This window comes from Manacus candei, unplaced genomic scaffold (assembly GCF_025592945.1).
Source record: "Manacus candei isolate 608988 ecotype Guabito, Panama unplaced genomic scaffold, ASM2559294v1 h1tg000015l, whole genome shotgun sequence".
Lineage (NCBI taxonomy): Eukaryota > Metazoa > Chordata > Aves > Passeriformes > Pipridae > Manacus > Manacus candei.
Window position 1 is genome coordinate 23,874,336 of NW_026138063.1, and position 25,844 is coordinate 23,900,179.

Consider the following 25,844-nt stretch of genomic DNA (forward strand, 5'->3'; position numbering starts at 1 on the left):
AAGCAGGAGCTGGGGGGGCCCTAGGGGAACCCCAATGGGGTTGCAGCTGCTCCCACCCAACAGTGCCAGCGTGGGGGCTTTGGGCACAGCCCCCCAGCTGTGGGGTAAGGAAGGCTGTGACCCTTCTGTGCCAGTGCTGGGCTCCCATGGGCAGGGGCCACAACAGCAAGGAACCTGAAGGAAGGAGCCATGTCCCCCTCACCATGTCCAGCAGGATGTTTGGGCAAAGCTCTGCCTTGTTCCCTTGGGTTCTGGTGGCCATGGCATCCACCTCCTCTGTTTTCATTGTTGGGGTCTGGGGGCTCTAGACGCATCTGCAGAGCTGGAAGGGTCCCAGTCCACTTTCCAGGACTGTTTTGGACTGAACCCCATCACCCCTGACCCCTCCCACAGGGGGTGTGGGAGGCAGGGCTACCACACTTGGCTGGAGGCCTCATGTTCCCATCTGTTTGTCCCTAGCTATCCTGAACCCGAAGCAGCCTAAAGAGACACCAAAAAGCTTCAGCTTTGACTATTCCTACTGGTCCCACACTACGGTAAGCACTGGGAGGTCTGAGCCTACCTGGAGCACCGGGCTGGGGAGAGGCAGGAGGGCCTCCCTTGCCAAATTTCATCGTATATCCCTATTCTCTGCAGCCTGCAGACATCAACTATGCATCCCAGAAGCAAGTGTACCGGGACATTGGTGAGGAGATGCTGCAACATGCCTTTGAAGGCTACAATGTGTGCATCTTTGCCTACGGGCAGACGGGAGCTGGAAAATCCTACACCATGATGGGGAAGCAGGAGAAGGACCAGCAAGGCATCATCCCACAGGTGTGCCTGGGGAAAGCTCCCTGTCCCCCTGGTCCCAGAGGCATGCCCAAAGGAAAAGCAGAGCTGGGAGGGAAGAGGGCAGCAGGGTGGGAGTGGGGCCAGGTTTTGCCAAGGTCTAATACAGCGCTGCCATGACAGCAAGCTGGCATGGCTCCACTGGAGAGTGGGGGGCCAAGGAGAGTCATCCAGACTCTCCCAAGGCTGGATGGACTATGGTCTGGCCACACAAGACTGGTGTTCAGGAGCAGCAGGAGTCCGAGTGCTGAGCTGCTTACCCAGAGCTGCCACGTGCTGGCCCAGCAGGACACGAGGGGCCTCTGGGGATGCTGATCAGCACGGGGGGCTCTGACAGCTCCCTGGGAGCCATCCCACCACCCTTTGGCTCTATTTTTTGGGGTGAGAAGGTAAAAATCCCTGTGTCCTGGGCACCCCAGGCAGGAGCATCCTGCTGGCAGGGGACTGAGCCTGGCTCTTCTCTCCGCAGCTGTGTGAGGACCTCTTCTCCCGCATCAACGACACGACGAATGACAACATGTCCTACTCCGTGGAGGTAGGCACCCTACTGCCTCTCTACTCCTCTTCCAGCCTCCCACCATCTCTGGAAGCTGTGCTGGTGTGCAGGCCCCTCTTTGGGAGTGCCCCTGGGTGTGGGGTGGGCAGGCAGGACCTCATTCTGCTAGCCCTGCCCGTGCCTTCTGCTCTAGGTGAGCTACATGGAGATTTACTGCGAGCGCGTGAGGGACCTCCTGAACCCCAAGAACAAGGGGAACCTGCGGGTGAGGGAGCATCCCCTTATGGGCCCGTATGTTGAAGACCTTTCCAAGCTGGCCGTGACCTCCTACAATGACATCCAGGACCTCATGGACTCTGGAAACAAGGCCCGGTGAGTTGGGGAAGGAGGAGATGGACAGGATTTGGAGGGCTTGCAGACACCTCTAGAAGGTCCTGCTTCACTTCCTTGCTTTGCCAGTCCATCTGCTCTAGAGATGGCAGTCCCCTTCTCTCTGAGCATTGGGTACCCTCCTCTTCCTTTCACCTTACCTCCTTCCTGCTCTGAAAACTCACTGGAGCCAGCAGGAGAAGGCCTAGGCTTGTGCATCTCTCCTCCCATAGTCCTGTCTTGTCCTCCAGAGTTGCCTTCCCACCATGTACCCTGTCCTGGCATGAGCCCTGGCCCCATCAACAGCCATTTTAGTGTCCCCCACAGGGTGTCACACCTCCCTGTGCTCCTGTCCCTGCAGCACAGTGGCTGCTACCAACATGAATGAGACCAGCAGCCGCTCCCACGCCGTGTTCAACATCATCTTCACGCAGAAGAGACATGATGCTGAGACAGACATCACCACTGAGAAGGTGAGAGCAGAGCCCACATGGATCCAGGAAGGGCTTTGTGTGCTGTCATCAGCACTTGGAATGAGGTGGTGCAGCCTGATGCAGGATTGGAACAGGAGGGAGATAAGTCCCAGGTGCGTGCTGGGCTCATGGTCCCTTGTGGTACCAGCTCCTGGACAGGATATTTGGCAGCTGATGCCCTCCAGCCCTACCTGCAAGGATATTAGCCCTGCTCCTGGACAAATCCTGCAGGGATGACCCCGCAGAGCCCACCGCTGCCCTCAGAGGAGTGTTACCCTGCAAAAGGTCTTGGCTTTGTGCCAGGCAAGGTTTGCTGTGCCCTCAGGGCTGACAGCCTCCCTTCTGCCTCCAGGTCAGCAAAATCAGCTTGGTGGACCTGGCTGGGAGCGAGCGAGCCGACTCCACAGGCGCCAAGGGCACAAGGCTAAAGGTGAGAGCTGATGTGAGATCCACTTCTGCCGGTGGGGACACCACGTCCTACCCCCTCGTTCCCAGCCAAGACATCTCCTTTCCTTGCCCACTAGTTCCTTGCCCACTGTGCTGCCAAAATCCTTGATAGGGTTGTGTTTGAAAGCTGCCTAATGCCAGTTTCATCACGGTCCATGAGTCCCAGATGGGAGGTACTGGTTATCCAGTAAGACCAGCTGCTCTTTGCCCACCCCATACTGGGAATTCCCCATTCTTCTGGGGTTTAATGAGGCTCTGAAATAGGGCCTGAGCATCTGGGCTTTTCCTCTCCTCTCCAGGAAGGAGCAAACATCAACAAGTCCTTGACCACTCTGGGGAAGGTCATCTCTGCCCTGGCTGAAATGGTAGGTAGCCAGAGCACAGGGAAGCAGCGGCACTGGAGGGGAATGGGCTTGGCCCAGCAGGGATGGACTCAGCTCCAAGGGATGGAGCATCCCACCTCTGAGGGATGGGCAGATACCTCCCAAGCCGTCCCTGGGGATGGAACAAGCTGGGCTGGTGAGGCTGCCATCTCCACTGGGACCTGTGCCTGCTGCTCTCTAGTTGGGGGGCGGGGGAGCTGTGGTGGGCACCGAGTAGGGAAGCAGTTCCCTTAAACAGTCTCTCCACTTCCTTTGCAGGATTCGGGGCCAAACAAGGTAAGTACCCTGGCACAGTTGGGTGGAAGTGGTTTGCAGGGTGGTTTGGGGATGAGGTTGTGCCTGGACACAAGCCATGCTTCTCACAGGGGCTGGCAGAGCCTTCAACATCCTCCTCACCCTCCTCACCCTATGGCTTTCAGTACCCAGCCTTAAACATCCCCCCCAGCCCTGGACATTTCACAGACAGGACCTGTGGACCTGAGCAAAGATGCCCAAGGTTGCAGGGGCCAGGCAGAGCCATCATCCTCCAAGTCCCCATGGCTGGGGACCAGCTGTCACCTCTTTGAAGAGAGCAGGCAGCCTGACAGCCCTTCCCTTTGCTCTCCACCCCCCAGAACAAAAAGAAGAAAAAGACGGATTTCATCCCATACCGGGACTCGGTGCTGACCTGGCTGCTGCGGGAGAACCTGGGTGAGGACAGGTGGGGGGTACAGTGTGGTGGTGGGCATGGGTGCTGAGCAGAGGGTGACAGCTGGCACAGGGACCAGCGTCTCCCTGATGTGGGTGTGTCTCTCTGGGCAGGGGGCAACTCCAGGACTGCCATGGTTGCTGCTCTCAGTCCTGCTGACATCAACTATGATGAGACCCTCAGCACCCTCAGGTAGGAAGAAGTGCCCTTGTTCCCACTGCACTGAGCAAGAGCAGGGGAGTCTCTGAGGCCCAGGCACTGCCACGTGCTCTCCTCACCTTTGTGGCATCCCTGGCTGGAGGTGTGGTGTGGGGGGAACCTGCAACCCCAGACAAGATGCAAACGATTGTCCCAGCACTGGGATCCTCCAAAGGATCACTTGCTGGAAGGGCTCTGTGGCACTCCCACTTGGCAAGGAGCTGGAGTTTTGCTCCTCTCCTCGCCACTGCTCAAGACCCTGCCTTCCCTAGGTATGCCGACCGTGCCAAGCAGATCCGTTGCAACGCTGTCATCAATGAGGACCCCAACAACAAGCTCATCCGGGAGCTGAAGGACGAGGTGGCACGTCTGCGTGACCTTCTCTATGCCCAGGGTCTTGGGGACATCATTGACAGTAGGTACCACAGGTGCTCTCTGCCAGTGGCTCCCTGCAGCGATGGGCTGAGGTCCCCCCAGCCTGCAGGGCCAATGTCCCCACATCTGCCCTGCATCCTGCTCCAGCCTGCCATGGTGGCATCATGCTGCCTGTGGCGAGCCCCTGGTGTGTGTTTGCAGCCCCCAATCCCCTCCTATCGCAGGAGGGGCTGCTTTCCACCCAGAAAACTTTCCCTTCTTCCCCTCCACCTACTTTCTTCAGCGTTCGGCACCCAGCAGAGGTGCCAGGAAGGTGTTCCTGGGGCTGCACGCACCCATGGGTTCTCCTCCCTGTGCTGTCAGATATCCAGCTGAGATGAACCCCCTCTTGTTCTGTTCTTTCTGTCTCACCCCCGCTCCCTGCCCTCTCTTTCTCTCTTAGCCCATCCTGCTGCAGGAGGATCCAAATGTGTGTATTCCCCATCACTGGTACTCTCTGTTGCTTCACGGCTTTTGGGAGGCATAGGCTGTGCCCAGGGGCACTCGTGCAGCATGGGGAGGGGCTCCCACAGCCAGCCCCTGCTGATGGGGCAGCCCGTGCCCACAGGCTGGCCATCCCCAGGGAGCTGGCAGAAAGGATAGTGGCAGAGTCGTGGTTAGCACCTGGGCTTGGGATAGTGCTCGAGGGACCAGTGTCCTCCCACTCAGCCATGCCAAGGGCTCAATCCCCACAGGGATCCCTTCCTCCATGCTGTCATGATGTTTCCTCTGATTGCTGCTGCTGCTGCTTCTGCTGGTGCTGTGTCTCACTGGGACTGGAGCCTAGCACGGCACTTGGGTGGGACGGCATGGTGCTCTCCTGATGAAGGGGTGGGTGGGGATGGCTAGGAGGATTTTACCCATGGATAAGCACTGTGGCCCCATCCCACCCCGAGTCAGGCAGTGCAGCCAGGCTATGGCAAGCCTGCTGAGGAGACAAGGGCCTGGCTATCCCCTCCTGGCTCAGCATCCCTGGATGTGGGCCGATGGAGATGGGTGATTAAAGCTGCACCTGCTAAGCTGTGCCCTGCCCATCTCCAGCACAGCGTGCTGAGACCCTGCGACTTCCTGGGAGCTGGAGGAGCATCTCTGGTAGCTGGATCCTAAGCTGCTGCAGGTCACTCTTGGGGTGCTGGCCAGCAAGCACCGCTGCCTGTAGCCCTGGCTTCACTCTCTGGCTGCCTGGCCAAGGTGCTGCTCCAGCAGGCCAAGGGCTTCCTGTGAGCAGATCCTGTCAGGGAATCCTGCCACTTCTCCTGCCCTGTCCACCTGCCCCTTAGTAGGGCCACCACCTCTTGTTGCCTTCCCTTCTCATTCTCTGCCCCCGGATCCAGCTAATCTAGGGCAGAGAAAACCACCCAGGCTGTATCAGATGGGGAGGATGACAGGGGCAGTGGCACACGCTCAGGGAGGACATTTGATGTCAAACCTGATTGCTGCAGGATCTGGTGTTGCAAAAAAGCATCCCTGGGAGCCTGGGAAGGCTGCTTCCAGCAGCTGCTTCACAAAACTGCCCTGTGTCCTGAGGGGAGAGAGCATGTGCCCTTGCCCTGGTGCTGTGCCCTTGTCTGTGGTGCTGTGCTGCTGCCTGTGCCTTTTCCTTGTAATTCCTGGCTTTCTTCTTGGCACACCGGCCACTCTTTTTTTTTTTCCCAACAGCTTTTCTTGTCTCTATCTTTCTCTTTCTCTCTCTTCCTTTCCGTGTGTCTCTTCCTGGCCCATCCCTCCCCGCCCATAGATTTGTCCGACTTTGAGAACAATAATGATGCTAGAGGGGCAGAGCTGAGTCACCGCCATGACAATCTCTCCACAGTGACCAATGCCATTGCTGGGATCAGCCCCTCTTCCTCCCTGTCTGCCTTATCCAGCCGTGCTGCCTCTGTTGCCAGCCTCCACGAGCGCATCATGTTTGCCCCAGGCAGTGAAGAGGCAATTGAAAGACTCAAGGTAAGAGGACAGTGCCCTGCAGGACAAAGGGCTCAGCTCAACGCGCTGTGGCTTGCAGAGGGGGCTCAGTATTTTTTGGAAATTCATGATGGATGATGCTCCTGGGAAGCAATGCTCGTATGTCCTCTTGCAGAGCAGACAGACCCAGGGTTTGCCCAAACTGCCGGGTGGCAGGGGGTTTGGTATTGTAGGCCTACCTGGTGCTGCCATCCTTCCTGCAGGGTGATGACTACCTTTGCCCTGTGGGATGGGTGCTCCCAGCTTGGGATGGGCACTCCTGGCTCGGGATGAGTGCTCCTGGCTCAGCATGGTGCAGGAGCCGGCTGGCAGCAAGAGGGTGGAGAGGCTGGTCTTTGTGCCTCACTCCTTGAAGATGGGGCTGATGGAAAGATGTGGGTGAAATGCTGCTACACCTTGTATAAGCCAGCCTGAAACTGGGACCAGTGTCCCACTGCAGCATGCTGGGCAGAACTGGGCAGAGTGGGCAGGTCTGCTGCCCGTGGGATACACTAACCCCCTGCTCAACCCACGTGTGCCAGGAAACAGAGAAGATCATTGCGGAGCTGAATGAGACGTGGGAGGAGAAGCTGCGGAGGACAGAAGCAATCCGGATGGAGAGGTGGGTGGGTTGGGATGGTATGGGACAGGGTGGGATGGGATGGGATGCCATTCCCTTTGCTCCAGCAGTTCAGTTCCTGGGGCAGCCAGGCAGTTTGAATGTCCAGCCATACCCTCATCTGTCACTGGGGCACCCCAGTGCCCACCTCATTAGCCTGCACAGAGGTGGGCTGCTCTGAGAAACCACCAGAATTGTGAAGAGAGCTGAAGCAAGCCCTGTGTCTGCGATCCATGAGACAAATCCATGGGATCAGGTTGCATCCTAGTGCCAGCTCCAGGGGTGCATGGGGCTTTGACAGGTTCTTCTTTCCCTTGCTCCTTCAGGGAAGCGTTGCTGGCCGAAATGGGGGTGGCCATGAGGGAGGATGGAGGCACCTTGGGTGTTTTCTCTCCTAAAAAGGTAGGATCATCCTATTCTCTTCTTCCTGGGGACTGGTTTGTACCCCCGCAGCTCCCTTCTTGCCTGTGCCATCACAGCTAGTCAGCCCCATATATTTCACTAGCTGTTTCTTGGCTCTGAAACTTATGGGGGAAATCCCAGCATTGAGCCTGCTGGGTACAAACATGGGTAGAAATATGTGGCTAAATGTCCAGCCCCCATTGCTGGGGTGCTGTCCCCTTTCATGGAGGCATTTGCTTATGATTGCTGTGTTGGACTTCAGTGTCAGCTTGTAAAAATCTGTACTTTGGGATATTTAAAATTGCTGCCCCTGAACCTGAAACCAGCAAGTCCTCACTAAGAAATGTGGATGGGAAAATATTCCATCTCTTCATTTCTTGTAGCATTTGCCTTGGCCAAACCCCTTGTGTGTCTCAAGCTGAGGTGGTGATAAGGATGTCAGGACCTTCCCCTTACATGCCCCAGCTTGACTTTTAGGATAAATTTGTACACTGTTGTCTTTGTTTCTTGTCCCAGCCACTGCCTGTTAGGAGTCCTGACCTTTGGGTAGGAAGCGTAGGGGTTTATTCCCCCAAGCAGGTTAGTCTTGGAGGTGGGGCATTGCTGTGGTGGTGTTGGTGCCTCCTTGCTCTTCAGCTATCTGATGGGTGGAAACTCTTCTGAATTCTCCAGTGGCTGGCAAGAAAAGTTGGTGTTGACAGTGTGCAAACCCCATTTTATTATGGGCATTGCAGGACAGAACTATGTTCCACTTTGTGCCATGGCCGGGCTGGTTGTGGCTCCAGGAGCTCAGTAGGTCAGCAGCTTTGCAAATCTGGACAAAAACTGCAAGTGAAGGAGCCTCAGCCCCCAGGACCATGTGTCTGTCCAGAGGGGCCAGACATTAAATGTTACAGCCAACTTCTGCCAGCCACCATGGAGAATAGCCCACCTTTCCCTTGACCTCCAGCTCTGCTGCCCAGTTTGGAGTGAGTCTCTGCTGTCAGCCAGAGCTCGTGGCACCGTGTTGAGGGGACCCCTCTGCATGCTGGGTCTCAGCAGGCTGATGCAGTGTTTCTTACGGTCACTATTCTTCTGTCTGGGAAGCTCAGAACTTCACTCACTCATACTCCTGGGACTTTCCCTCTTCCCTGAAGGTGCAATCCCAGCAGCTAAGCTGGCTGTGGGCAGGGAGGTCTGTGACTGGGGGAGAAATTTCCTTCTTGTCAAGAACAAAGTGTTTTGTGACCCAGGGGAGGAAAGGGACGGGAGGGAATTGTTTGGAAGAAGACCAGGGAGTGAAATTCAGACTGCAGATATGGCTTCAGGTTCTCCACTGCTTTTGGCTGAACCTCTGAGACCTGCTCTTTCAGGTGCTTCCTCTGTCCTTGTACTATCAGTGGAGGAAAATGGGCACTTCTTTATTGACCTGACAGAGGGCAGGGGTAGATTGGATATTCCCTGTGAGAGTGGTGAGGCCCTGGCACAGACTGCCCAGGGAAGCTGTGGCTGCCCCATCCCTGGAAGTGTCCAAGGCCAGGTTGGACAGGGCTTGGAGCAACCTGGGCTAGTGGAAGGTGTCCCTGCCTATGGTAGGGGGATGGAATGAGATGAGCTTTAAGGTCCCTTCCAACCCAAACCCTTCTGTGGTTCTATAATACGCAGCACAGGTAAGAAGGGTCCTGCCCCAGGAGACTCTGAGCTGTAGCAGGGACTCTCCATGGGAATTGTTTGGCTCTGTGTTGGGCCTGTTTGGAACATGAATTTTCAAAGGTGGCCGGGGGAAGCATACCCAGGGCTCAGCCCTGGGAGGAGAAAAGCAAGGAGGCATGTGGAAGCAGGGCATCTTCCTCCCAGCTGCTTGGTTCTCTGCAGTCCCCTGGAAAAGTACCTGTCTGGGCAGGTTATCCTGGAGTTACAAGAGGGCAAGAGAGCCAGTGCAGTGGCAGTCTGCAGTGCTACCGAGCTCCCACCTCTTCAGGAGCATCCCTCAGTGCCTGGGTAGACAGGGTGCACTGGGATGACTCCTTGTTCATCTCTCCCAGACACCGCACTTGGTCAACCTGAATGAGGATCCACTCATGTCCGAATGTCTTCTCTACTACATCAAAGATGGGATAACGAGGTGAGGCCAGGTTCTGTGGAGTGGTGGGAGCCTTGTCCATATCTCAGTGCCTGACTTCCCCAGTTGGTCAGCAGAGTGACAGCTGTCTCCAGACACTGTTCCCGGGGCATCCCCAAAGTGCCATGGCCACATGTATTTGCCTGGGAATCTCGTGTGGGATGTTGGTCCAGCTGTGCACCAAGGGTTGCTCCTGTCAGCCCCAAGGATGGATTTGAGGGGAGACTCAAGGGGGGCTGTTTTGAGGAAGAATTGAGCTGGGTTGCCCCCACAGGGTTGGCCGAGAAGATGCTGAGAAGAGGCAGGACATCGTTCTCAGCGGGCACTTCATTAAAGAAGAGCACTGCCTGTTCCGCAGCGACACCAAAACAAGTGGTGAAGGTATTGCTTGTCTGGAGGGGCCCCACTGCCATGGGGACCCACCCCTCTGCATGTCCCCAGGACTTGCCCCCAGCCAGGGGTCCTGCCCACCTCAAGCTAGTGGTGCTTTCCTGCATGGGTGTGCCATCTCCATGCTTCCAGAGTGAGCTACAACCCTCATGGCTGGGACAGGAGCTTATGCAAGGCATGGGGGAGCAAAGCAAGGCAGGGAGATCAGGGAGATCCTGGCTGAGCAGTCTGTAGCTGATTCCCCTGCCCAAGATGTGGAGCAGAGTTCACCTTCCAAAATGGCAGGAACCTGGGGGTGAAGGGGCTGTGGGAGATGAGCCTGGGAAGATGGAGTTGCCTTCTGGAGGCTCTGGCCGCCTCTCACATTTAGTTTCCAGCTTCCCTTAATCCTTGGGACTGCTCTGATTAACATTGGGTTGGCTGAGTCCCGTTGGCTGCCTAAGGTGTGGGTGCTGCTGGTGGGTCCCCTGAGTGTCCCCCCAGACTTGGAGTGCTGTCTGTGGTGGCTCTCACTTTCCAAGGCTGCCAGAGCAGCAGAGCTGGAGATGCAGGATTTATCCTCTGTTTCCACTTTACCTCCCCTCTCCCCTTTTCACCACCCCCTCAGTGATAGTGACCCTGGAGCCCTGTGAAGGTGCTGACACCTATGTGAACGGCAAAAAGGTGACGGAGCCCAGCATCCTGCGCTCAGGTGGGTCCCTGGGGCTGGCACGCTAGTGCTGCTCCAACCCACCTCCCTCCCTCCCTCCCACGGGGGCCACGCACTTGTCCCACGTTAAACCCACGACACGTGCATCCCTGCAGGAAACCGCATCATCATGGGGAAGAGCCATGTCTTCCGCTTCAACCACCCCGAGCAGGCTCGGCAGGAGCGGGAGCGGACCCCGTGTGCCGAGACCCCCGCAGAGCCCGTGGACTGGGCGTTTGCCCAGAGAGAGCTGCTGGAGAAGCAGGGCATCGACATGAAACAGGAGATGGAGCAGCGGTAAGAGCGTGGGCCGAGGTGCTAGGGAGTTGGGTGTCCACCTCCAGGTTGGTCATCCTCTCCTTCCCCTTTTCCACCCAGGCTCCAGGAGCTGGAGGACCAGTACCGGAGGGAGCGGGAAGAGGCAAACTACCTTCTGGAGCAGCAGAGGCTGGTAGGTGGCCAGGACCTAGCTCCTTCTGAGACTGCCCAGGCATGACTGAAGTCCTTGCAGATGTTTGCATGGGGTAGCTCTGTGTGTTCTAAATACAAGGGCAAACCTGTTATTCCTGGAGTTGTCCTCACAAACACAGATCCAGAGGAGGGAGGAGGCTGGGATCCTGCAAGGGGGAGTAGTGTGATGTGGCAGCATGGAGTGAGGCCACATCGGTGGGTTGCATCACCCCTCCTCCTGCTTCCCCCAGGACTATGAGAGCAAACTGGAGGCTTTACAGAAGCAGATGGACTCTAGGTATTACCCTGAGGCAAACGAGGAAGAGGAAGAACCTGAGGACGAGGGTGAGGGCTGCATGACACCACAAGGTTTTGATGCTCTCTGTGGGAGCACAAAGAGTGGATTTGTGGGTGCCCTGGGCACCGATGTCCTGGCAGTGGGGTGACTGTCCCTCTGTGTCCCCGCAGTGCAATGGACAGAGCGGGAGTTCGAGCTGGCCCTTTGGGCCTTTAGGAAGTGGAAGTGGTACCAGTTCACCTCCCTCCGCGACCTGCTCTGGGGCAATGCCATCTTCCTCAAGGAAGCCAATGCCATCAGTGTGGAGCTGAAAAAGAAGGTGGGTGGCTGGGCTCCTCTCTGGCTTGCTGCAGCACTCACAGCAGAGGCCAAGAGAATGGGCAGCTGGGAAGTGCTGAGGAGGGGGTCGCCAGAAGCACCACGTGGAACCCTCTGCCCTCCCAGGTGGCTCACCATGCCCTCTGCCCCTCTCCAGGTCCAGTTCCAGTTTGTGCTCCTCACAGACACACTGTACTCGCCTCTCCCTCCTGACCTGCTGCCTCCTGATGCTGCCAAGGACCGGGAGAAGCGGCCGTTCCCCCGGACCATTGTGGCCGTAGAGGTGCAGGACCAGAAGAATGGGGCAACACACTACTGGACCCTGGAGAAGCTGAGGTGGGCAAGTGATGGCTGTGCCGGGAGGGCTTGGGTGCCCACAACCCTGTGTCTGACCGCTGCCATCTCTGTCCCCTCTCCCTGCAGGCAGCGCCTGGACCTGATGCGGGAGATGTATGACCGAGCAGCAGAAGTGCCTTCCAGTGTCATCGAGGACTGCGACAACGTGGTGACCGGTGGAGATCCTTTCTACGACCGCTTCCCCTGGTTCAGGCTGGTCGGCAGGTGAGCGCTTTGGCTCCTCTGAAGTGTGGCTGGGACCCACAGGTGGTCCTGCGGGAGGACACGCTGCCAGCGCTGCCCGCCACGTGCAGGGCATTCATCCCCCCGTGGCACCCCGGTGCCCGCCTTACCTGCGATCACTGTCCTCCACGTTGGCTGCCGGGACCCCAAGGGACCCACGGGCAGCTGGCAATGCTTCTGCTGCCTGCCCTGACCCGGTGCTGGGAGCCATGGGCTTGGTGGGCTGCAGGGGTCACGGCTGTCCAGCAGGCTGAGAGCCTGTGCCAGCTGCGACCTCCACCCCAGTGGGCACACGTCCCTGCGCACACACTGGTGTCTGAGCATCTGTCTGCACAGTATGTGCCACGTGTCTCCTTGTGCTTCCCGCACAGCGGTTGGAAGGGTGCAGTGAATGAAGCAATGAAGATGGGCCACCCCAGAAAAAGGGTCTGCCCCGGCGGGCAGGGGGATCAGGGGGCTGAGCTGCATGGCCTGGAGGCATCCCCCCCGTGCTGCAGCACAGGGAGAGATTCCCTCCAGTAGGAGGGGTGGTGGCAGGCCTTGTGCCACCTACTCCATCCCTGCATTTCCTGCAAAGCCAGCGAGGGGAGTCCCCAGCATTCACATCAGTTCCTTGGGTTGTTTTTTTCTCTGGTTGTTTGTGGCTTTAGAGATGTACCAGATGGGCAGGTCTTTGTTCCCAATGTCCCTTGATTTAAGGAGACAAAAAACCTGCCCCAAAACCCAACCAAGAAAAAAAAAAAAAAAGCAAAATTCCTGTTCTTTCTGTTTGGAACAGCTGGTGTTAACTTGTCTTCTATCTTGTTGTACTAACCTTAGTTCAGATATCTCTGGCTGCAACAGCTCTCCTCTTTTCAACACATGCATGAGCGAGCGCATGGCTGATCTCACCCCCTCCCCTACCTTCTCGAACCCCGACTCCGACATCACCGAGCCTGCTGACGAGCAGCACCAGGGGCAGGAGGAGGAGGAGGAGGAGGAGGACCTGGAGGAAGACATCTTTCCGGAGTGCCCGCTGTGTGATGGCCGGGATCCATTTTACGACCGCTTCCCCCTGTTCAGTTTAGTAGGAAGGTTGGTGAGGTTTTAGGAGAGCATGCCGGGAAGGACCTAGCTCTTTCGCATGAGGGAACTGCTTTTGGACACGACTCCCACCTCCGGGGCGTCCTGGAGGTGCAGGGTGTGGCTGGCTGGGATTGCCGCCAAGCCCAGGTGCCTGGCGGGGTGGTGAGGTGCCCGCTGAGGTAGGGCTGTGAGGAGCACAGTGGTGGCAAGGGATGGCAAGACGAGGTGGATGGCACCTGTCTTTAGGCAGGTCCCTCTTTGGGGAGCCCCTGAGAAGGGGAGCTCTGCTGCATGTCCATCCCTGAAGGAGCCAGGGGAGCTACATGGAGGTCTCTATCCTGGGGGTGTCTGTCCCAGGGAGGGCCACCTCCCACCCGGCTCGGGGTGGCCCTGTGGTGCCACTTGCTGGGAACAAGATCAAAACCCCATGTGCCTCTGGCTCTGGCTTGGCCATCCCATGCATTGGTCAGCATGAGTCTCCCAAATGCAGAGGCTTGGATGTTCCCCAGTGGTTGAGAGGATGAAGCTGAGGGGGGTGAGCAGAGAGCTGGGTGCAGGAGGGAGTGTCAAAAGTGGTCTTTGCTCTTGCCACTTGTACCAAGTGCTGAGCTTGGGGCCACACCTACCAGCTTGGCAGAGGGGATGTCCAGGGAGGTCGGGGGGACCTGGGTGCAGTCTCCAACTCTTCTTTGGCTCCGGCCAAGAACAAGAGCTTTGATTTCTCATACCTGTTGGCTGGGAGACCCCACTGGGCTCCATCAGTCTTGGCCCGGAGTAGCCCACCAGCTGCCCCAAAGGTGGCTGTGCCACCAAACCTGGAGCCATATGCCCATTCCCCAGGATGGGATGCGGTGCTGCCAGCTCTCTCTGGCGTTTTCCCAAGGGAGTGTGTGCCAGGAGCTGGTCCCAGAGCCTCTGCCCCAGGCTGGGACTCCCTGAATGGGCTGATCTGGGGCTCTTTTTCCTTGGTGTGCCAGAGCTGGGCCATGTGGTGGGGAGGAGAGACCAGAGCAGGCAGTGAGGGTGGAGGTGGGGTAAGAGTCCTGCAGCCTCAGACCGAAAGAGCTGGGTTCTTCCCCTTTTCTTTTCTTTTTTCCTTTTTTCCTTACAAAAAAAAAACCCCACCATATCAAAACAACCCCAAAACTGTCAAGGGCACTTCGAAAAACCAAACAAGGCCCTGTGGCAGCGGCCCCACTCTGTGCCGGGGGCATGTTCCCCAGAGCTCAGCGCCTTCCAACTTCTTTTGAGTCTGCCCTGGGTTTGGCTCCCCCTGCAGCAGCTCTGCCGGCCACATTTCTTGTGAAGTGTGCTTGGATTGGTTTATGATTGGATCTTGTCTTTGATTTTTTTCCCTTTCTTTCTTTTTTTTTTCTTTCTTCTATTTTTTTTTCATTTTGGTTATTTTAAGGGTTTTTTTATTCTTTTTTTAGCTGCTGGCTCTATCTCTTCAAAGCTTTAGCGAAAATTGGGGTTATTTCACTTTTGTCTTCCTTTGGAAAGGCTTTTCTTTGGTCTGAGCATGCCATCTTTGCACCTCACCAATCTTGTGGTTAGTGTCCCTGCCCTCCTTCCTCTAGTGAAACACTTGTCCCCCTCCTCCCTGCCTGCCCCACTTCCTTCCCACTTTTCCCTGCCCTCTCCACCCCTTGGCTTTCACAGCAGCTGCCCTGTGATTTTGAGTGGGTGGCTGCACCTAGATCCCTGTGCTTCTGAGAGCTTCCCTGAGCATGTGGTCCCGTCAGGAAGCCCTGGCATGGTCCAGCCACTTGTCCCTGGTAGCATCTGAGAAGAGATGCAGTGAGATGGGCCCATCAGGAGACGTTCATTTGGCATCACCTGCTTGAGACCTTGGAGACACTTTGCATGGAAAAAGCCTCGAGCAGCAGCTGGAGGTCAATGGGAGTCATCAGAACAGGGGAACCTCTGGACTTTGGGGATCGAGGTGCAAATGTAGGGCTGCAAGAGCCCCTGGGCACTCTGGGGTACCGTTGAATGTCTGAGAAGATTCCTGTGAGGTCGGGATGCCCTGAGCAGTGCTGCCAGCCGCCTGGAGTTGCAACCCTCATGGAAGCCTCCTGAAGGAGAGATGTCCTGACCAGCCCCTGCACCATCCCACCCCCCAACACCCAACGACACTGCATGTCAAGACGCTGGTGGGTGCCCCAGGGAGAGGTGCTGGGCACCCCACACCCCCTCTTGCTGGGAGCAGTGCTGCTAGCTTGCACCTCTCAGCAGGGAGCTCGGCGCCAAAGGTGACTTGTCACTGTGGAGGGTATGGAATGCCACCATGGCCAGACCCAGAGGACCATTGGACAGCTGTCAGTGAGGTGGAGAGAGGCAGCAAGAGGACCCAAAATGCTTGAGAAACAGAGAGCTGTGGCCTGGCAGGAGGTGCTGGCACAGACATGGTGCAGCCATCATGTTGGACCCTAGCACCTCTCCGTGGCAGCATTGGTGACCTGTATGCCACGGAGGACAGCAGGGAGGCTCAGACCTGACAGGCATGCCATCCATCCCTGTGACATGCTGGCAGGTGACCCGGGACCCCAAAGCTATGTGTGCGAAGGGATGGGGAGGGAGGACACAGGCCACCCATGCTGCCAGTCACGCCATGCAGCCTTCCTTCCAGTGGTCCTGCGACACTGTGGCCACAGCCAGGGCCAGGAAACCCCAGCAGATTCATCTCTGAAGACTTCTGGCCTCTGTCCAGAACCTCCTCCTCTTACCTCCTTTGCTCCTGACAGCCTCCATCTCCCTCGTCACCCACCCTTCCCCCTGCCTTGCCCCTGTCCTCCCCACAGTGACTCTGCAGCCACCCCCTAGTTGTGTCACAGCACCTCCTGCCTAAGTCCTCCAGCTCTCCACCACAGAGAAGGTCCTCTTGCCCTCCAGCTTCATGGTGGCACCAGTGCAGCCCCCTCCAGTCCTGCCTGCCGCGGAGGTGACAGCTGGAGGGGTCCGCAAGTCTGGTGTGCTCTGTGGTGCTGCCTGCGGCACGTGCCGCCCTCCTGCCCACCCTCCCGCCCGCCACACGCTGCCCGCCCGCTGCCCCCACCCCCTCGCCTGGCCCTGGCTGCCTTCTCTTTAGTTTTGCTTTGCAGCACCGCGGTCGTGCCCTGAGCGGTGACCTGGGATCCCGGCCGCTGCCGGCCACGCCAGCCATGCCCGGGGACCTGCGGGTGGGAGCAGTGACCATTCTCCCCCTTTGTTCTGTGTCCCCCCCCTTCTCTGGCAGGGCCTTCGTCTACCTGAGCAACCTCCTCTACCCTGTGCCCCTGGTCCACCGCGTGGCCATCGTCAGCGAGAAGGGTGAGGTGAAGGGCTTCCTGCGCGTGGCCGTCCAGGCCATCTCAGGTAGGAGAGAACGCTCCCAAAATGTGCCCCTTGCATTCCCTGCACCCCCTGTGCTGGCTCACTCCCATCCCTCCACCAGCGGATGAAGAAGCCCCTGACTACGGCTCTGGTGTCCGGCAATCGGGGACAGCCAAGATCTCCTTTGATGATCAGCACTTTGAGAAGGTACAGCAGGGCCAGCTCTCAGTGGGTGCTCAGGGACCCCAGACCTCTGCCTGCCACCACGATGCTCCCCACAGGGACCCCCAGGCTCCTAGAGGTGCAGGCATCATGGGAAAGGGACCATCAGGCAGACCCCAGACCTTGGGCACCCACCCGTGCACCCCGCTCTTGCCTGTGTCCCAGAGGGGCTGCCACAGGGTGGGAGGGGAGAGCTGGCAGTGCCCTGGAGCTCTAGGGTGCTAGCAGTGGTGCAAGCAGGACCACCTCGGGGATCACCAGCATCCCTGAGCCCCCCTTCTGGCACAGTTCCAGTCAGAGTCGTGCCCGTCTGTGGGGATGTCTCGCTCGGGGACCTCTCAGGAGGAGCTGCGCATTGTTGAAGGCCAGGGGCAGGTCAGCGACTTGGGTCCCTCTGCTGATGAAGTCAACAACAACACCTGCGCAGGTGAGGAGTTGTGACAGGCAGTCTGGGAGCAGTCCCCTGCCCCAGAACACAGCCTCTTGCACCCACCCCAGCATCAACAGCCCACTGCCCCAGTGTGGGGCTGCTGGCAGACACTGAAGGGGTGACACCCTGCCTTGCTAAGGGCCTCTCCATCCCTGCAGTGACCCCAGAGGACCTTCTCCTGGACAGCCCTGAGAAGCCTGTGCCAGATGGGCCGCTGGAGGTGGCTCTGGACCACCTGAAGCTGGGCAGCATCTTCACTTTCCGTGTGACAGTCCTGCAAGCCTCCAGCATCTCTGCAGAATACGCAGACATCTTCTGCCAGTTCAAGTGAGCCCCCAGTATCTCCCAGCCCTGCATCTCCCACCGTGCTCCAGCCATCACCTGGGAGCTGGTGGTGAACGTCAGGAAGCCCTACCCCCCCACCTGTGAGCCCTTTGTGGATGGGGAGGCAAAACCGAGGGCTGTGGAATGTGGAATGTGCCAGTGCCCTTGTTCAGTTGCTGGCAAAAGGCAGGGAAAGACTCTCATCAGCTTTGGGGAGTGCTGTGCCAGCTAAGGGTGCAGGCAGCAGCCCCAGGGGGAGCGGCCTCTTGTCCTGGTTCCTGCCTTCACTCCCTTCCCTGCTCCAGCATGTCCCCATCCCACAGCCCCCCAACTACCTTCCTTGCCTCCACAGCTTCATCCATCGCCACGATGAGGCCTTTTCGACAGAACCCTTGAAGAACACGGGACGAGGACCACCACTGGGCTTCTATCACGTCCAAAATGTGCGTAGCTCTCCCCTTCCACCCCTTTGCCCATGTGGCTGCTGGGGTCTCTGCGGGGCCATTGGCTGGATCTTCTCCCCAGGGCAGCAGGTTCCTCTTGGCTTTCCCAGCCCTTCACAGCCACCCAGCTAAGCCAACCTTAGATGGTGGATGTGTGAGGGAGAGACCAAAAGCCGCTGCTGTCCACCCAAAAAGGCTGGGATTTCACAGCAGTGGTCTTGGTGGGGAGAGCATCCCTGAATGGGGGGAGGAATGGGTGAGGAATGCAGGGGACAGACGGGCTTGCACCCTCATAAGGGTGCTGTTACTGGCTCTGTCCGCTTTCCCAGCTAAACTGTGCTGGCGGTGGCTCTTTCTCTTCTAGATCGCTGTGGAGGTGACCAAATCCTTCATCGAATACATCAAGAGCCAGCCAATTGTGTTTGAGGTGTTTGGCCACTACCAGCAGCACCCCTTCCCGCCTCTCTGCAAGGACGTCCTGAGGTGGGCACCCCTGGGCCAGCCCCAGCCCCTGGCTGCCCCGGGGGCTCCAGGTGCAGCAGGCTGCCTGGGGACCTGAGAAAGGGTGGCCCCAAGGCATAGGTGGGGTTGGCCAGGTTTGGGGATCCCTGGGGATGCTTTAACCAAGCTGGTTCTGTCTGCAGCCCACTGAGGCCATCCCGGCGCCACTTCCCTCGTGTGATGCCGCTCTCCAAACCAGGTATGGAACCTGGCCTTCTGCTCCTGTTCCCGCCCCTATTTCCCATGCTGGGTGCAGTGTTCCCTTCCCCAGACGGACCAGTTAGGACTGCAGGGGCACTCAGAAAATGTTCTGTGGGCCAGAGCACCCCCAAGCCCCATACACACTAATTTCTGCAATACTCAGCAGATGCAAAGGCTCCATCTCACCTCCTGCAGAGTGTCAGGGAGGAGGCTCTTTGTCCTGGGTTGCTCAGATGTCCACCTAGCCCCACCGTCCCACAGGGGTGTTGGGGTCCCCTCAGCACTGGCTGCTGAGACTCCAGTTGCAGGGGTTTGGCTGTGCAGTCACCACACCACCACTAGGGAAGCCTCCCACTGGTTGTCCCCAAACAGTCCCTGGAGCTGCACTGTGTGGTTTGGGATGTGTTCACGCCGAGACTGCAGGCACTTGGTGTGCATCCTGGGGAAGGGTGAGGCCAGCCTCATGCTGACACCCTTGGTGCCCCATGCTGGGCAAGGCAAGGGAGAAGGCACGCCAGTGACTGGCAAGCTCCCTGGGATGACGCTCTTGTTGCTGCCTCTGCTTGTGTTCCCACGATCCCTGCCTGCTCTGCCCTTTCCCTGCCATCGTGTGCCCCCAGTGGTGGGCTCAACCTCTTAGTTGTCTTTCCAACCCACTGCAGTGCCTGCAACAAAGCTGAGCACCATGACTCGGCCCAGTGCCGGCCCCTGCCAGTGCAAGTACGACCTGATGGTCTTCTTTGAGATTTGTGAGCTGGAGGCCAATGGCGAGTAAGTCCTGCTGGGAAAGGGAGGCAACGGGATTTGCCAAGTGCTCAGCACCTCTGGGCAGGCTGGCAGGACTCTGTGTTATGCCACAATCCTCTCTTCCAGCTACATCCCTGCTGTTGTGGACCATCGTGGAGGCATGCCGTGCCATGGGACCTTCCTCCTCCACCAGGTACTCTCTGCCCAAAATGCTGTCCTGGCTCTGACTCCTGCTGGGACCTGTGTTAACCACTGTCCCTTCTCTCTGGCCTCGTGGGTCTCAGGGCATCCAGAGGAGAATCACCGTCACCTTGGTGCATGAAACAGGCAGCCTCATCCGCTGGAAGGAAGTGCGGGAGCTGGTTGTGGGTAAGCCAAGCCAGCCTTCAGCCCCACCAAGTCATCTTCTTGGGCTGTTTCACGTTCCCATGTTCCCACATTCCCATGAGGGGCTTAACACCTCATCTCCCCTCCTGCCCTGCAACAGCAAAGTGGCAGCTGCCTGGCAGGTGGCACCAGGACACTGCCTGGGCAGGACACCTCACCCTCTGCCACCGTGTCCGGGAGCTGGACCAGAATTCCGGTGCTGAATGGCCAAGTGCTGGGCAGCTGCTGCCTCTGACAGGGGGGTCTGCAGGAAGGTGGTCTGCCCTTGTCTTTGCAGGGACCCTCATAGGGCCACTGCCTGTCATCTGAGAGGCATCCCTTTGCTGTGTTTGCAGGTCGAATTCGGAACACCCCAGAAGCAGACGAGTCACTCATTGACCCCAACATCCTGTCCCTGAACATCCTCTCCTCCGGGTACATCCACCCCTCCCAGGATGACCGGTGCGTGATGCTTTCTTTCTTGCTCTTCCTCTGCTGGGGTGAGGGATGGATGGGGGCAAGTAGCAGTCCCTCTCTTCCCTGGAGAGCTCTGGGACCCTCTGCAGGGTCCTGCTGACCCATTGCTGCCTTGAGGCAGGGTTTTTCTGAGGCTGCTTGGTGTTCAGGGCTGCCAGCCCTCTTCCTCCTCCTCCCTAAGGCCTTGATGTGCTGGGGAGAGCACTACAGGGAATCTGTGTGTGGGTGCTGTTCTCTGGTACCAGCTGTGACCGCCTGACACAGCCAGTTGGTGCCAGTGCTGAGAGGACGTCCCACCTCTGTGGCTGGGGGGGACCTGCCACATAGGCTGTTTTTCCCATTTCCCAGCAAACTTGCTGGAAAGGCCACTTGTGACCATGGCAGGTCCCCATCTGTCTGGAAGTGATGCAGGAAAGCTATTCCCATCAGTGTGGGTGACTCTGGGGATGCCCACCCCTTCCTGCCTGTCCTAGGGGGCTGTGTCATAGAATCATAGAACCACAGAGTGGTTGGGGTTGAAAGGGACCTTAAAGATCATCTCATTCCAAACCCCGCTATGAGCAGGGACACCTTCCACTAGACCATGTTGCTTAGAGGTGTCCCCGCTGTACGTTTGACAGAGTGTGAAAGCAGCAGGACTGGAAGATCTTTATGTTTTAAGATCTCCCTGGCTGGGTCCTTCGGTGGCAGGGGGAGTGGTGGGTGCAGAGTGCACAGCTCTCCTCTGCACCAGGGCTACTGGTGAACCTCAGGGGACTGGTGGGGGTCTCTGGCCAGAATGTGTGGGTGCGGCAGCCGTGACAAAATGGGGATGGTCACTGCCAGCACCAGGAGCAGCAGGACTGGTCCTTGCCTGTGTGCATTGTGGTTGCTGGTGCAGGATCATCCTGGTGAGGAATGGGGACCACTTTTTCCCTTTTCTTTTTTGGGTTACCACTGCCCCGAGGAGGCCTGTCCCAAGGCAGGGTGTTTTGAAGGGGAATGATGGGGCTCTGGATGGGAGGTGGTACCCTGAGCACGCTCAGGCAGTTCCTGGACATGGCAGAGTGACCCGCACGGAGTACCTGGGCAGCAAAGCCGAGCCATGGGGTCAGTGTGTGCGCAAGTGTCGGAGCAGGAGACTTTGTCACAGCCTTGGGGATACAGAAGGAGGCCACATAGGGATGGTCAGGAGAGGAAGGCCTGGCCCAGTGGAGCAGTGGTGGCTTTTTCGCTGGGAGCTGGGTGGCTGTGGCACCCACGGGCTCTTGGGGCTGCACTGCGTTTTGTCAGCTCCTGATCTGGCCACTTTGTCCCAGGTGCAGCCAAATGAGATCTTTAGCATGTCTAGGGTAGCCTGGCAGGAGTGACATGCCTCCTGCTCTGCCTTCCACCCCACAGGTCCTGCAGGACAAGGAGACACATCTTGGGCTGAGGGGATGCTTGGGGTGTGGAGAGGAGCATGGAGACAGGGGGCTTGGATTTTGCATCTGCACGCTCAGAGAGTCTGTGCCTCAGGGTCAGCCCCAATTTGGGGGCACAGGCTGGCGTGCATGCCATATCCATCCCATATCCATCCCATGGAGCCCATGCCCATTGTTGGGCAGGGAGGAGGGCACGGCCAGCTGCCCACAGGGCACTAGCTGCAGTGCCCCCCGCTTCCACCCTGCATGCAGACACGCATGCTTCGCCCTGCAGCTGTGAGGCCAGGCAGAAGGAAGGCAGCAAGCAGGGGTAGTGCCCACTTCATCCTCCTCCCAGCCGCTTGTGTTCCCCGCTTTGCTGCCTTGTGCCATGCAGCCTCCATTGCCTGGAGCAGCTCTAGCTCCCCCTCTGCAGCCTTCCCAGCCCCCCGGAGCCACTCAGAAGGAGGCTGGGGGAGTAGTCCAGCTCTCTCCCCAGAACCCATCCATTCCTGCATCCAGTGTCCAGAGAGGAGGCCCCAGAGAGGAGGCATGGGGGGCAGTGCCTGGTGTCCCCCCTCGCTTCCCCCAGCTGCTGCTGCCCATCCGAGCCCACACTAACCATGTGATTGTTTTGTGTTTTTGCAGGCAGTTTCTTGATTCGGATATGCCTAGGTATTATTTGTTTCCATTGGGTTTTTTTCCACTCCCCCTTCTTCTCTCCTTTCTTTCTTTCTACCCCCTTGCCTCGGCACGCTCACTCCCGCCGGAGGCAGCATTTGGACATCCAGCCCCTCATCCCTCCACATGCCCCATCCCTCCTCCCTCCTGCCCTGGCACCTCTCGCTCACTTGGCCCCTTTTGCTGTTTGTTTGGGCCACGCTCTGGCTGGCTGCCGCTCCCCCTCGCACGCCTGCATCCCCATTGCCTGATTTTGGTTTTATTCTTGCTTTTCGACTTCGCTACTCTCCCATCTCTCTGGCATATGGCACCGAGTGTGCCAGACCCTCGTTGTCTCCTTCCCCAGCCCCAGCTCAGCCCCTGATGCCACTTGGAGTAGCTGCAGGGCTGGTGTGGACAATGGCAGTTTTGGAGCATGTCCTGTCCTCTCCCAGGCACTCAGTGACAATGGCAGCTGGTGTGGCAGCAGCTGGCCGCCCCGGGCACGGTTGTCCTGCGGGTGTAGGTGTGGCACACGGGCAGTGTGTGTCTGTACAAAGGTGTGGCAGCGGGGGCACACACCCGTACCACGGCACAGACTGTTGTACCCCTGTGTAAAGGGGCAGCAGCTGTTCCAGAACTGCAGGCTTTAGCTGGGACTGCTGGGTGAGCCTGGTGAGTGGCGTGTGGGTGAGAGGCACCAGAGCTGGGGATGTGCCTGCAGCTTCTGGATGGGAGCATCGCCGAGGGCCCGGAGGAGGGGGCGTCTCAGCACTGTGCTCACGGTGGAAGAAGAGGGGGATGTGCCTGGGAGACAAGGGATGGGATGCCCTGAGTTCTGGTGGGCTCCATAACTTTGTGCCTGAGAGGTTGTCCTCTTTACAGCAACTCAAAGCTGGTCCTGCTCAGAGGTGTTGAAGGGCAGAGCTGTCCCTCCAGCTGTCCCTCCCAGCTGAATACAGCATGGACCCAGGCCCCCCACTGCAGGAGAGGTTGCCCATGGTCTCTCAGCACAGTGATGAGAGACCTGTGGACCAAGGGATGGGCCAAGAAATCATCTGCTGTGTGGGTGGTGGTAGGATGGCTGTTCCCCCCCCACTGGCACCGTCCCAGGGGATTGTGCTGGGTGGGAGCTCTTTGCCCTGCGATGGTATGAGGGTGGTTAAGGGGATAGGGAGCATACGTGCTTGCTTCCGAGCTGCTGGACTGTGAGGAAAGTGGGAGGCTGAGGGTCTCCACCCAGGCAGGTAAGCCTCTGTCTGCCTTCACCGAGCTCCTTTTGGGTTCCCATTTGGGGTCCAGCTAGGCAGGAGCTCCCTTGGCCAGCAGTGCTAATACGGGTTGAGTCCCTTCAAAAGGGGCTCTTCTGACCTGTCGTTTCTCTGTGTGTGTATGTGTGTGTGTTTGTCCTTGGGTCGCCTTCCACTTATAGCATTTCGCTGGGAAATGACACTAGGTATTTCACGCGCACCTGCTCGGTCTGGTCCCTCCTGCTTTTCTCTCTTTCCCCTTTGCCTCTTCCCTTTGCTTTTCGCTCTTTTTCCCCTCCCCTGAGGCTCCTCTTTTCCTCCTCCTCCTTGGGGAGTGCTCTCTTCTCAAGCAACCTGTGTCTGCAAAGCAATCCTTTGCCTTGGCTCTGTCTCACGCCAGGGGATTTTATGTGTTTTACACACCTTCTGAAAGCGTCACTCTCCCTCTTCTTCTAATGCGAGGGAAATTACAGTTCAGAGCCTCTCCCTGCTCCTGCTGGCTGCCCCCGGCTCTTGTTAAAATTGCTCCTCAGCCACCTGGATGCTGCTTTGGGGACATGCTGAAGTGAGACATGGCTGAGCCATGGCTTCCTGAGGACGCTCGGGCAAGAGCCAGGGCTGCGGCAGCTCTGGATGGCTTTGGGGAGTGGGTGTACTATAAAGCCAAGGTTGGCCTGGGAGGGAGCCCTGGAGTGCAGTGTGGGGTGAAACAGGGATTCCCCATGCTCTCTTACTGGAGCCACCTCCTGCTTCCCCCACCCTCGATTGCCCACCCAAGGAGGGCAGCTGCCACTCTGGCTCTGAGTGGCTGTGCTGTCCTCTCCAGGACCCTGTAGGCATAGATGAGTGGGACCAAGTGTCCCCTGCTCCTTCTTTCAGCCTGGAAGCCATGGAAGACACAGCAAGGGGCCTGAGGCAGCAGGGTGAGAATGGGGCTGGCGATGAGGGCAGACCAAGAGCCAGGGGAGACAGCCTGACAAGGGCCAGCCACAGAATCATGGTCCTCAGCTTCTTGCTGGGGCCCAGGGCTGGCAGACAGGGGCAGCCCTGGGGAAAGGGACCTGGCTGGTGGGGGGGCTGCACGCCCAGAGGTGGGCTGGCAGCAGCCTCTCAGTGCAAGCATCCTCCCTCCTTTCCCTTCTGACCATTGTCACCCGAATGGCAGCAGCCGCTCCTGGCAGGGGCTGAGGGGTGCTATGTGCCCCAGGCTGGAGGGTGGGGACTGGCCTGGGTGCACTGGGGATGGCAGCCCCCTGCTCTGAGCACGGGGATGGGGCATGAACCCTCCTTTGCCCTCCTTTGCCTTCCCAGCCTGCTCTGCCTTGCCTGCACCCCAGTTGAGCCCCCCCTCCTCCCACGGTCCCTGCTCCCCAAAACCCCATTGGCCATTTCGAGGGTGCCATGTCCTCCTCCCACCACACCTTATGCCCTTTTGCTTTGAGCCTGTGTCCTCTGGAGTGGCTGTCCCCACCTGTCCCCACTGCACATGCATGTCTGTGTGTCCTTGCAGGCCTGCTGCAGCGCTGTGGGGGGACGATGGCATCTCCTTGCTTGCTCGCTCGCCAGAGGTTCCAGGGGGGGTTGTTTTACCTGCCCTGCTGTGTTTTTTTGGCAGGACTTTCTACCAGTTTGAGGCGGCGTGGGACAGCTCCATGCACAACTCGCTGCTGCTCAACCGTGTGACCCCGTACCGGGAGAAGATCTATATCACCCTGTCAGCCTACATCGAGGCAAGGACCTTGGCTGGGGTCATTATACACCAACAAAGTCTGGTATTTCCCCTGCCATTGGGGTGCAGCCAGCGTGAGCTCCTCTTAAGCCAGTGCTTATGGAGTGCAGGGTTCAACTTGTACCTCGGGGGCCCTGTGGGACCCTGGGAGTGGAAACTGCTGGGCACAGGGGTGGGAGAGACTTGCTGGGCAGCCCCCTGATGCCTCCCCCCTGCCTTGCTGCAGATGGAGAACTGTACTCAGCCCGCCGTCATCACCAAAGACTTCTGTATGGTTTTCTACTCCCGGGACGCCAAACTTCCTGCCTCCCGCTCCATCCGCAATCTTTTTGGCAGCGGCAGCCTGCGGGCTTCTGAGAGGTACCAGGACGCTCCTGCCTTTTGGGGACAGGAGAACCCTCACCCAAGGACTGGAGCTCTCCTTTCACCCAGCAGCCTGGGTGAAATAACCGGGATGTGGAGACGTGGCAGAGCCAGTAACGCTTCATCTCTCTTTGCTCACAGCAATCGTGTGACCGGAGTCTACGAGCTCAGCCTCTGCCGTGTGGCCGATGCCGGCAGCCCAGGTGGGTGCCACGCCTCTGCCCAGGTGTTCACCCGGGTCTGGGAGGCAAAGCCAGGCATTTGGCTTGGAGGCTGTGCGT

At 58.4% G+C, this 25,844-nt stretch overlaps 1 protein-coding gene across 24 annotated transcripts in view; it reads left to right on the forward strand.

The window, feature by feature from the left end:
- The window catches only part of KIF1A (kinesin family member 1A), a 39,386-nt gene that overhangs the window by 9,017 nt on the left and 4,525 nt on the right, over nucleotides 1–25,844 (forward strand). The window contains exons 3-42 of one of the 24 annotated variants that reach the window (XM_051781191.1): nucleotides 460–536; nucleotides 637–816; nucleotides 1,301–1,366; nucleotides 1,521–1,699; nucleotides 2,058–2,169; nucleotides 2,522–2,599; nucleotides 2,916–2,981; nucleotides 3,258–3,275; nucleotides 3,614–3,689; nucleotides 3,801–3,879; nucleotides 4,158–4,300; nucleotides 4,703–4,729; nucleotides 6,038–6,246; nucleotides 6,786–6,865; nucleotides 7,189–7,264; nucleotides 9,289–9,368; nucleotides 9,640–9,746; nucleotides 10,363–10,446; nucleotides 10,560–10,740; nucleotides 10,822–10,894; nucleotides 11,145–11,238; nucleotides 11,362–11,510; nucleotides 11,667–11,845; nucleotides 11,933–12,070; nucleotides 12,908–13,162; nucleotides 16,392–16,510; nucleotides 16,590–16,675; nucleotides 16,979–17,117; nucleotides 17,279–17,447; nucleotides 17,797–17,887; nucleotides 18,252–18,370; nucleotides 18,532–18,587; nucleotides 19,252–19,360; nucleotides 19,463–19,529; nucleotides 19,621–19,705; nucleotides 20,059–20,164; nucleotides 22,210–22,236; nucleotides 25,087–25,201; nucleotides 25,427–25,560; nucleotides 25,705–25,766. In XM_051781191.1, the coding sequence (XP_051637151.1) occupies nucleotides 460–536; nucleotides 637–816; nucleotides 1,301–1,366; nucleotides 1,521–1,699; nucleotides 2,058–2,169; nucleotides 2,522–2,599; nucleotides 2,916–2,981; nucleotides 3,258–3,275; nucleotides 3,614–3,689; nucleotides 3,801–3,879; nucleotides 4,158–4,300; nucleotides 4,703–4,729; nucleotides 6,038–6,246; nucleotides 6,786–6,865; nucleotides 7,189–7,264; nucleotides 9,289–9,368; nucleotides 9,640–9,746; nucleotides 10,363–10,446; nucleotides 10,560–10,740; nucleotides 10,822–10,894; nucleotides 11,145–11,238; nucleotides 11,362–11,510; nucleotides 11,667–11,845; nucleotides 11,933–12,070; nucleotides 12,908–13,162; nucleotides 16,392–16,510; nucleotides 16,590–16,675; nucleotides 16,979–17,117; nucleotides 17,279–17,447; nucleotides 17,797–17,887; nucleotides 18,252–18,370; nucleotides 18,532–18,587; nucleotides 19,252–19,360; nucleotides 19,463–19,529; nucleotides 19,621–19,705; nucleotides 20,059–20,164; nucleotides 22,210–22,236; nucleotides 25,087–25,201; nucleotides 25,427–25,560; nucleotides 25,705–25,766 (4,290 nt within the window). Of the gene's footprint in view, nucleotides 1–459; nucleotides 537–636; nucleotides 817–1,300; nucleotides 1,367–1,520; nucleotides 1,700–2,057; nucleotides 2,170–2,521; nucleotides 2,600–2,915; nucleotides 2,982–3,257; nucleotides 3,276–3,613; nucleotides 3,690–3,800; nucleotides 3,880–4,157; nucleotides 4,301–4,702; nucleotides 4,730–6,037; nucleotides 6,247–6,785; nucleotides 6,866–7,188; nucleotides 7,265–9,288; nucleotides 9,369–9,639; nucleotides 9,747–10,362; nucleotides 10,447–10,559; nucleotides 10,741–10,821; nucleotides 10,895–11,144; nucleotides 11,239–11,361; nucleotides 11,511–11,666; nucleotides 11,846–11,932; nucleotides 12,071–12,907; nucleotides 13,163–16,391; nucleotides 16,511–16,589; nucleotides 16,676–16,978; nucleotides 17,118–17,278; nucleotides 17,448–17,796; nucleotides 17,888–18,251; nucleotides 18,371–18,531; nucleotides 18,588–19,251; nucleotides 19,361–19,462; nucleotides 19,530–19,620; nucleotides 19,706–20,058; nucleotides 20,165–22,209; nucleotides 22,237–23,653; nucleotides 23,678–25,086; nucleotides 25,202–25,426; nucleotides 25,767–25,844 lie in introns of all 24 variants that reach the window. The other 23 variants (XM_051781185.1, XM_051781186.1, XM_051781192.1 and 20 more) reach the window with 23 other exon arrangements.